At 49.5% G+C, this 10,779-nt stretch overlaps 1 protein-coding gene across 2 annotated transcripts; it reads left to right on the top strand.

Moving 5' to 3' along the window:
• The first annotated feature begins 295 nt into the window (after positions 1–295).
• Positions 296–9,830, top strand: LOC112632851 (phosphoglycerate mutase 1-like). Of its 2 annotated transcripts, none has more exons than XM_025398955.1 (2): positions 296–1,127; positions 9,816–9,830. In XM_025398955.1, exon 1 carries the CDS (start codon positions 324–326, stop codon positions 1,086–1,088), a length of 765 nt encoding a protein of 254 aa, XP_025254740.1. In that variant the 5' UTR covers positions 296–323; the 3' UTR covers positions 1,089–1,127; positions 9,816–9,830. The 2 variants fall into 2 exon arrangements, with proteins under 2 accessions (XP_025254740.1, XP_025254739.1); XM_025398954.1 differs by lacking the exon at positions 9,816–9,830 and adding an exon at positions 1,797–2,004 and having other exon boundaries at positions 300–1,071.
• The last annotated feature ends 949 nt before the right edge of the window (positions 9,831–10,779 follow it).

Genomic DNA, 10,779 nt, shown 5'->3' with positions numbered 1-10,779 from the left:
CGGGGCAATGGCTCACGCCTGTAATTCCAGCACTTTGGGAGGCCAAGGTGGGTGGGTCACTTGACGTCAGAATATAGAGACCAGCCTGACCAACGTGGTGAAACCCTGTCTCTACTAAAAATACAAAAATTAGCTGGGAGTGGTGGCTTGCGCCTGTAGTCCCAGCTACTCGGGAGGCTGAGACAGGAGAATCACTTGAATCTGGGAGGCAGAGGTTGCAGTGAGCTGAGATCACACCACTGCACTTCAGCCTAGGCGACAGAGTGACAAAAAAAAAAAAAAAAAAAAAAAGGCAGTCGGTGCTGCATCCTCAGCCAGCCGCCATGGCCGCCTACAAGCTGGTGCTGATCCGGCACGGTGAGAGCACATGGAACCTGGAGAACCACTTCAGCGGCTGGTACGTCGCCGACCTGAGCCCAGCGGGCCACGAGCAGGCGAAGCGTGGCGGGCACGCGCTGCGAGATGCTGGCTATGAGTTTGACATCTGCTTCACCTCAGTACAGAAGAGAGCTATCCAGACCCTCTGGACAGTGCTAGATGCCATTGATCAGATGTGGCTGCCAGTGGTGAGGACTTGGCGCCTCAATGAGCAGCACTATGGGGGTCTAACTGGTCTCAATAAAGCAGAAACTGCTGCAAAGCATGGTGAGGCCCAGGTGAAGATCTGGAGGCGCTCCTATGATGTCCCACCACCTCCGATGGAGCCCGACCACCCTTTCTACAGCAACATCAGTAAGGATCGCAGGTATGCAGACCTCACAGAAGATCAGCTACCCTCCTGTGAGAGTCTGAAGGACACTATTGCCAGAGCTCTGCCCTTCTGGAATGAAGAAATAGTTCCCCAGATCAAGGAGGGGAAACGTGTACTGATTGCAGCCCATGGCAACAGCCTCCGGGGCATTGTCAAGCATCTGGAGGGTCTCTCTGAAGAGGCTATCATGGAGCTGAACCTGCCGACTGGTATTCCCATTGTCTATGAATTGGACAAGAACTTGAAGCCTATCAAGCCCATGCAGTTCCTAGGGGATGAAGAGACGGTGCGCAAAGCCATGGAAGCTGTGGCCGCCCAGGGCAAGGCCAAGAAGTGAAGGCCAGCGGGGAGGATACTGTCCCCAGGAGCACCCTCCCTGCCCATCTTGTCCCTCTGCCCCTCCCACCTGCACATGTCACGCTGACCACATCTGTAGACATCTTGAGTTGTAGCTGCAGATGGGGACTGGTGGCTCCCATTTTCATTTTAGCCATTTTGTCTTCTGCACCCACTCCCTTCGTACAATCTAGTCAGAATGGCACTTCTAGAGCATAGGTTCTCAGTCCAAGCTGTGGAAAAGCTCCCCTTATCCAACAGAGTTTAAAGGTAGTGACTTGGGTTTTTGCGAGTTCTTTGTTTACTAAGGACTTGTGGGGAGGAATCATGCTAAGCCATGACCAATGAGGAGAAGCAACAGAGCCTCTCTGTCCCCAGGAGCCAGTCCTCTGCTCTTCCGCAGTCAGGCCACTGCCTGGGGGCTCTAGTCATTCCAGTGGAAGATGAATGTAACCTGCATGGTGATGTGACAGCTGTTTCCTCCCTGACCCTAGAGGACCTGGCTCTAGAAGTTTGGGATCAATCCTGAATTTAGTTATGTGTTACATTTACTTTTATTTAAAAAGTATAGTATATATAAATAATACAAAACAGTAACCCTTCTGGGGTTTCTTGTGGCGGTTGAAATAGTCCCACATGTGGTCATCAGAAAATAAGCCATTCCTCATACCAGTATGGGATCAGTTCCTTGACCTCTGAGGGGCAGGAGTGCTTCCTGCCTTGTTTCATGGCAGTGAAATGCCCCTTGGTCCTGTCCAAGTGTGTCTTTCACTGATTTCCGAATCATGTTCTAGTTGCTTGGCTCTGCCACATGGGTCCAGTGTTCACCTGAGCATAACTGTACTAAATCCTTTTTCCAGATCAGTATAATAAAGGAGTGATGTGCAATAAAAAAAAAAAAAAAAAAAAAAAAAAAAGCTCAGATAAGCTAAATATGCAGAAATAGAGAAAGTCATAGGTTTTTATCCCTGAAGATATGGTCTGGGAAATTTACACTTGTTCCATAGTATTTATACGAGTATTTATACTGGTTCCTTGTATTGCTTGAAGTTCCAGCAAGGAACAGAATCCTACCCGGTGGATTTCATGGACTATTATAGGGAGGTGGGCGGGGTAAACAGCCCCAGCCAAGGTTGCAGAGGCTCCCAGGCACCAGTAGCAATGGGGAGCCTGCAGGGGTGGGGTAGGGGATTGTGCTGTTGAAGTCCATTCACAGCTGGAGACAGAAAGTGGAACCACCCAGCAACAGCTGGGGTTGAGGGACTAAGCCACTGCCCGGAATGAGACCTGAAGAAGGAAGGAAGCAGGAAGAAATATCCCTACTTCTCTCTGTCCTCCTAGCATCCGAAATCTGAAAGCCAGCCAGCAACAACGTGCGGGTGATGCAGTCCACAGGCGCCAATCTTCCAGAGGGCCCACGGCAGGGCGGAAAGATGGGTGGAGTGGGGCTTGAGTTAAAGAACAGATGGGGAAACTGAAGCCCAGACAGGGGAAGGACTTGCCTGAGGTCATTTAGCAATTGAAGGGCACTGTGAGGACTCAGCCCCTGACTTCCTTACTCTCACAGGAGGGCTTCCAGCTCCACAGCTTGCTTGATTGCCTACACACACAGCTGCGTTGTCGCTTCTCATTTCCAAACTTTGTTGTAAAAAAGAAGTTGGAAAATGCAAACATTGTATGAAGAAGAAAAGAACATGTTGGCGTCTAGTCTTCCAGGCTGCCTTTCTGTGTGCGGACACACACTGATTGATTTTTAATGTCCTTAATTTTATTTGTTTTTTTTTTTTTTTTTTGAGACGGAGTCTCGCTCTGTCGCCCAGGCTGGATTGCAGTGGCCCGATCTCGGCTCACTGCAAGCTCCGCCTCCCGGGTTCACGCCATTCTCCGGCCTCAGCCTCCAGAGTAGCTGGGACTACAGGCGCCCGCCACCACGCCCAGCTAGTTTTTTGTATCTTTTAGTAGAGACGGGGTTTCATCGTGTTAGCCAGGATGGTCTCGATCGCCTGACCTCGTGATCCGCCCGTCTCGGCCTCCCAAAGTGCTGGGATTACAGGCTTGAGCCACCGCGCCCGGCCATGTCCTTAATTTTAGATTCGGGGGTGTGCGTGGGCAGGTTTGTTCCGTGGGTATATATTGTGTGTGTGTGATATGGGTTTGGGCTTCTGTTAATCCTGTTACCCGAATAGTGAACATAGGACCCGATGTGTAGTTTTTCAACCCCTGCCCCTCTCCTTCCCTCCCTGCTTTTATTTATTTATTTTGGAGACAGGGTCTTGCTCTGTCGCCCAGGTTGGAGTGCAGTGACACAGTCTCAGCCCACTGCAACCTCCGTCTCCAGGGTTCAAGCGATTCTTGTGCTTCAGCCTCCAGAGTAGCTGGGACTACAGGTGTGACCACCACTCCCGGCTAATTTTTGTATTTTCAGTAGAGAAGAGGTTTCATCATGTTGGCCAGGCTGGTCTTGAACTGACCTCAGGTGATCCACATGCCTTGGCCTCCCAAAGTGCTGGGATTACAGGCGTGAGTCACCACCGCGCCCGGCTCCTCCTTGCTTTTAGAGTCCCCAGTGTCTATGTTCCCAAATTTGTGGACACACATTTAGTAAAAGTGGGAGTGGGTTTTGTAAACCTAAAAGTATTTGAGACAGGTCTCAATCAATTGAGAAGTTTATTTTGCCAAGGTTGAGGACGTGCCCAGAAGAACAGAACAGAACTACAGAAACAGTCCGCGCCTCTCTATAAAGATGATTTGGAGGGTGTCAGTATTTAGAGGGGAAAAGCAGGCTGGAGGGGAACGAGGGAGGGTGTGGTCATATTACTGAACTCACATGTTGCAAGAGAAACAGAGTAGGTGGGGGAATTGTCAATTACGTATTCATCTAGCACTCAGTAAATTGGCACTTTAAGTAAGACAAGGTGAACCAGAGTAATTGGAGATATCTGGCCTTTTATCTGTACCTATCTGCTTAGGCACAAAAGGGAAGGCGGTTTCTCGCATGACTCAGCTTTCAGTTTAATTTTTTTTCCTTTGGGTAGAGTGAATTGGAGTCCCAAGTTTTATTTTCCTTTCACAGTTTAGGAAGTCGGGAGAGGTGGGTTCACCTGTGAACTCATAGTGGGACCTGCATTCTGAATTTCTTGGAAGAAAGAGGAGGAAAATGAAGGGAAAAAAAAAAAAAAAAGCAAGGAGGTGGTGGAGGGAGAGAGGGACTGGTTGGTGCTTTGGGCAGCCTGAGTTTCCCCAGCTGCTCCTTGTTTAGGCAGGAGAGACAGGCAAACCACAGAGCACTTGTGAGCTCTCACGGGAGCCCCTGCGCCCTGTGGGTCTGACTTGGCGTTGTCCTCCGTGCTGGGGATATCCCAGCTGCCAGCTTCCTGGAAGGCTGTTGCGTTAACCAAGTGAACACTTTGTGTGGTGCTCAGCTCTTGTGAGTGCCCATGTAGTTCTTAGAGTTGCCCTGGGAGGGGCCAGGTAATGCCTACCGCATCCTAAAATGCAGTGCCCCACTGGAGGTATGTGAGTGACATTTCATGGTGTTTTGGTGGACAGTTTTAATTTCAGTAATTACATATTGATATGGTTTGGGTTTGTGTCCCTGTCCAAATCTCATGTCAGATTGGAGGAGAGCCTTAGTGGGAGGTGGTTGGATCATGGAGGTGGATTTCCCCCTTGCGTTCTCATGATAGTGAGTGAGTTCTCATGGTAGTGAGTTCTCATGAGAGCTGATGGTTTAAAAGTGTGTGGCACCTCCCCCTTTCTGCTCTCTCTCTGCGGCTGCCATTGTGAAGATGTGCCTGCTTCCCCTGGTCTTCTGCCATGATTATAAGTTTCCTGACACCTTTCAGCCATGCTTCCTGTACTGTCTGGGCAACTGTGAGTTAATTAAACCTCTTTTCTTTTTTTTTTTGAGACGGAGTTTCACTGTTGTTGCCCAGGCTAGAGTGCAATGGCGCAATCTGGGGTCACTGCAACCTTCGCCTCCCAGGTTCAAGTGATTCTCCTGCGTCAGCCTCCCGAGTAGCTGTGATTATAGGCACGCACCACCATGCCTGGCTAATTTTTTTTTGTATTTTTAGTAGAGATGGGGTTTCTCCATGTTGGTCAGGCTGGTCTGGAACTCCCGATCTCAGGTGATCGCCTGCGTCGGCCCCCTAAAGTGCTGGAATTACAGGTGTGAGCCACTACACCTGGCCTAAACTGTTTTGATTTAATTTAATGTAACTTAATTTAGGAGAGCTAAGTAATTAAACATGAGGCCAAAGTACATAAGAAAGTGGCAGTCTTTTATTGCAAATATGCATACACTCTGGGGCGAAGTTGTCTGGTCCTCAGGTGTGGGGGGCCAGGGAAGTCGCCCGGCGCTCTCGGGTGATGTTCTCCGGTCCACAAATGCGGGGCCGAAGAAGTCACGCCGGCTCCTGCCGGCGGCGGACTTTTATGCCTGGGAGCTGGAAGGGGAGGAGTTTGGGGCGTGTGTGTAGGAGTGGCTTCTTGAATTTCGGTGTCCCCGGCTTGACGTCATTCTGCACATGCTCAGTTGATTTGGTTCTTTCCCGGGCGCAGGAAAATCTGTGAAGAACCCGGAAACAATAGGGACTGCTCCATCTTGTTCACCTTCCTCTATCTTGTCCCTTTTCCCTCACCCAAACATAAACCTCTTTTCTTTATAAATCACCCAGTCTCAGGTAGTTCTTTTTAGCAGTGTGAGAATGGACTAATACACGTGTTTTAATGCATCTTAGCAGGGCTGATCATAAACATCTTTGACAACTGAATGGCACAGGCATCAACCAGTCAGAACAGATGCTAGCAGTAAATAGCCATGAATGTCCCTGGGGCTCATAACTGAACTGAAAGGAGCTCAATTTCCCCCATCCGCCTAGTGATTGGGGTGCTAATAGTCCCCTGAGAGTGGGTTCCTGCTGTTTTCACCACACCACCCTGGCCCCCATAAATCCACTCTGAGCTTTGAGCTTCCATACTGGGGGCTCAGGGGAGGGAAGGGAAGGAGAAAGGAGGGTGGGGATAGGGGGAGGGCTGCTGCCTGGAGCTGCCTCTCACACAGGACGCCCTGGATGGTCACTCTGTTTCTGGGGTATTTAACCCCTGAAACTGTCCCCTAAGCAGCTGTGTCACCCCCTCTTTTATTTTAAGAGACAGAGTCTTACTATGTTGCCCAGGCAGGAGTGCAGTGGTGCAATCATAGCTAACTACAGCCTCAAACTCCTGAGCTTAAGCAATCCTCCTGCCTCAGTCAACCCTCCTGAGTAGCTGGGACTACAGGTGCACGCCACCATGCCTGGCTAAGTTTTAAATGATATTTTGTAGAGACAAGGTCTTGCTATGTTGCCCAGGCTGGTCTCAGATTTCTGGGCTCAACCAATCCTCTTGCTTTGGCCTCCCAAAGTGTTGGGGTTATAGGCGTGAGCCATGGTGCCTAGCCTCATCTCTCCTATTTTCAGGTGTGCCTTTGTAAATTACTTGTATTTCACTGGTTACTTTTTGTTTTTATAACATGTTTTATTGTGACATATAAAATGCAGGAAAAAAATGCATAAAGTTCGTATGTGCAGGTTAACACAGCACTGTAAAAATGTCCTAGGCCGGGCGCGGTGGCTCAAGCCTGTAATCCCAGCACTTTGGGAGGCCGAGACGGGTGGATCACGAGGTCAGGAGATCGAGACCATCCTGGCTAACACAATGAAACCCCGTCTCTACTAAAAATACAAAAAAATTAGCCGGGCGTGGTGGCGGCGCCTGTAGTCCCAGCTACTTGGGAGGCTGAGGCAGGAGAATGGCGGGAACCCGGGAGGCGGAGCTTGCCTCCTGGGTTCAAGCGATTCTTCTGCTTCAGCCTCCGGAGTAGCTGGGACTACAGGCATGCACCACTATGCTGGGCTAATTTTTGTATTTTTAGTAGAGACGGGGTTTCACTGTGTTGGTCAGGCTGGTCTCGATCTTCTGATTTCAAGTGATCTGCCTGCCTCGGCCTCCCAAAATGCTGAGCCACCGTGCCCGGATATCCTGATTTTTATAATGCTAATTTCTTTGCTGTTCTTTATAGTTTCATCACTTAGGAAAACCCTTGTTTGTTTTTGTTTGTAAAATGGCAGTCTTTTTATTTATGAAAATCTTGGTAATCCTTGTTTTATTTTCATCCCCTCCCCACCAAGCCCCCTCCTCTCCTCTAGCCCACCATTTATGGCAAGTGAAATCCACCCCTGTTTACTGTGGGTATTTGTTTCTCTCTTAACATGAATTATAATACATACATGTTTATTAATTTTTTTTTGAGACAGGGTCTTGCTCTGTTGCCCAAGTTGAAGTGCAGTGGGTGATCATAGCTCTCTGCAGCCTCAAACTCCAGGGCTCAAGCGATCCATCCTCCTGCCTCAGCCTTCTGAGTAGCTGGGACTACAGGCGCCAGCCACCACCACACCCAGCAATTTAGAGAAAAATTAAGTACAGAATAGTATGTATACATGAGATGGGCAAGATAATGAAGGTGGTACCCAAAGAACTGAAATTTGGGAAACCTTGATTATGTTCCATTTATGAAGAAAAAAAAGTATTGGGGAGGTCTCTGGAAGGTCAGGGACTGGAATGCAGGTGCACTGACCCAGACTGACGCGGGCCACCAGGACACCACGGCCCTTGGGGGTGCCCAGAGGCTGCAGTGCCGCTATGCACCACCAGAGGGCAGCACGGCCCCAGCTTGCGGCGCCCGGCCACTTTCCGCGTGGGCGGCCTGGGGTGGCGCTGGGTGCCTCTCCCTGGGGATTGCGGTTTGCCTGGACTCACCTTAGTCCAGAGATTCTCAAACGAGCTCTGGCACACACTCCCTTCTAAATTACCTGAGCGCTTGTTAACAGTGTAGAGTTTGAGGCCTTCCTGGACCCACGGAACCAGCATCCCCGAAGCTCCAGGTGTGTGGCGGGAGCTGTGGGGTTTGGACAGTGGGGTGCTGGTCAGGGGAGTTTTGCGAACACCGCTCCAGGGAGGTGGGCACCGTCTGCCAGGGTCAGAGTTTGGGGGTGATATGTGTGTGTGTGTGCAGAGGATTATCACACACACCGAGAGGGATTGCCGGTCGGAGGCCTGGGCTTGCATTTGGGCCCACCTCTTACTTGGATGGGTGACAAATTCTTCGTTAAGCATTTTGCATCTACCCACTCTCCATCTGACCACCCATCCATCCATCATCCATAAATATATGATGAACTAAACCCTTACTATGTGTCCTTTCTGTGTGTGGAGATATGGTGGTGGGTAACACAGACACCATCTCTGCCCTCCTAGAATTGGTGCTTGTGTGGAGGAGCCAGATAGCAGCAAATAATCCCTTATTGCTTGAGGCCAGGAGTTCAAGACCAGCCTGGGCAATATAGCAAGACCCCATCTTTACAAAAAATTTAAAATAACAATTTATAGGAGCTGCCTTGAAGGAGGAGGGATTCACAGGGTGCTCTGTGAATGAAAAGAGCTCTAGGAACCTGAGGATGTGAAGGATTCTTCCCTTAGGAAATTGTGCTTGAATTGAGATCTGAGGGTGAGAAGATGTGAACCAGGCAGAGTCAGAGGGAAGAGTGTTTCAGACAGAGGAATCTCACGTGCAAAGGCCCTGTGGTGGAAATGAGCTCACCGCCTTGGCAGAACAGTGTGGTTGGAGCAGGGAGGAAGAGAGGGACTGGCTGGACCTCGGGTATGGGCAGTAGACAAGGACCAGTACCCTCAGGTTCTCAAATTTCCCATCTTCAAATGGGACAGCAAGAGAACCATCTATCTTGCAAAGAGGATAAAATGTAATGATGAGTCCAAAGCATCTAATGTAGTGCCCGGTACACAGTTGGTGTCAATATTGAGGGTGGGGGTGGATCTGGTCTGAGGGTACAGCCTGATTAGAGAGCTGTGGGGAAGCACTGGGCAACTGCGGGGACCAGAGCTGTCTTGGCTGCCTGCAGGGACCAGCTGAGAAGCATGTTTAACCACGGTGAACATTACCGTTGGCATGGCTCTCTTGTTGAAAACAGAGAGAAATTGGAGAACATACTGTTGTCTCGAACTAGGCCAAGATGACTAATTATTAGACTCACTTTTGAAAGGTTACCATATACAGACATGCGCCGAGGTGGAGAGAGGAGAGTTTGGAAATCTGATTCATTCTGAAACCCCAATAGATGGAACTCTTGCTCAGTTTCTGAGCATAATGACTGTGACTGTGGCATTCGGTTTAACTCAGCTGTCACCACAGCCATGGTGCAAAACAAAATGTTTTGCATCAGCTCCTTGGAGTGTCATGGAGCTCATGGCAGCCCTGGGGAGATCTCTGCTAGATGGTGAAGGGTGTGCAACGTGGGAGCTGGTGTTGGGGAATTGAGGGGACGCCAGACCTCAAATCTGGGATCTGAGTCTGAGGGATGGCTTTGCCACAAGCGAACCATGTGGCTTTGGTTAACTTCCTCCTTTCTTTGGGCCTCAGTTTCCTCATGTGGAAAATGAAGGCTAGACCAGATGCTCTCCAAGAACTTCTCCAGTTCTGTTGTTCCGTGGCCTTTGCTGGTGGTGTGACTTTAGATGTTACCTTCTGCTCCTTGGGTTTTAGTTTCCTTTTGAGCATTTTAGAGTTCCCCAAGGGTGTTGGTTTATTTCACTCCCCATTTGCTGCCCTCACCATTGAAGTCTACCGACTCTAAGTCCCCTTCTCCAGACTCCACTGAGAACAAACCACCCTTGTTCCTTGCCCTGTGGGTCAGTGGTTTAATCTGGGGATGCATGAGTCCCTTGGTCCTGTCTGGAGATGCATAAATCCACTGTGACCCAATGTGGGGATTCCGAGTCCCTGAGTTCTAATCTGGGGATGCATGTGGTCCGGTACTCACAGACCCAAGGGGGCCTGAAGCCACCTGGACCCCTTCAGGAAGCACTTCCTGTGTCTGGAACTTGCAAGGGAACATTCGTGAAGCTGGTATTGGCGCCGAGCGTGGATTGGGGCTTTCTAAGGGCCAAGTGCAGCACAGGTACTGTTTTCCTTCTCACATTATTTCCACCTCTGAGGGGCAGAGGGGCTAAGTAATTTTCCCAAGGCCACACAGGGAGCAAGGGTCAGAGGTGGCATGCGTTTTCAAGCCTATTTGATTCAAACTGTCATTGATTTTGGAAACTGACCCCACTATCTCATTTATTTCTGACAACAACAAATACATCCATTAACAGGCACCAAGTGAAGGGGTGGCCTGCCCCTCCATACCTGTGGGCGTGTCTCGTTAGGTGGAACGAGAGACTTGAGAAAAGAAATGAGACACAGAGACAAAGTATAGAGAAAGAAAAAGTGGGCCCAGGGGACCGGCGCTCAGCTTACAGAGGACCCACGCTGGCACCGGTCTCTGAGTTCCCTCAGTATTTATTGATCATTATCTTTACCATCTTGGAAAAAGGGAAGTGGCAGGATAATAGGGTCATCGTAGGGAGAAGGTCAGCAGAAAGACATATGAATAAAGATCTCTGTGACATAAGTTTAAGGAAAAGTGCTGTGCCTTGATATGCATATGTAAACATCTCCATAAACATTTTTAGTGCATAAAGAGCAGCATTGCACTAGCAAGTCCCACCTTCAGCCCTAAGGCAGTTTTCTCCCATCTTAGTAAATAGAACCTACAATCAGGTTTTACACCGAGATGTTCCATTGCCCAGGG

The sequence above is a fragment of the Theropithecus gelada genome, chromosome 10, assembly GCF_003255815.1.
Source record: "Theropithecus gelada isolate Dixy chromosome 10, Tgel_1.0, whole genome shotgun sequence".
Taxonomy (NCBI): domain Eukaryota; kingdom Metazoa; phylum Chordata; class Mammalia; order Primates; family Cercopithecidae; genus Theropithecus; species Theropithecus gelada.
This window is presented reverse-complemented; position numbering and strand designations above follow the sequence as displayed.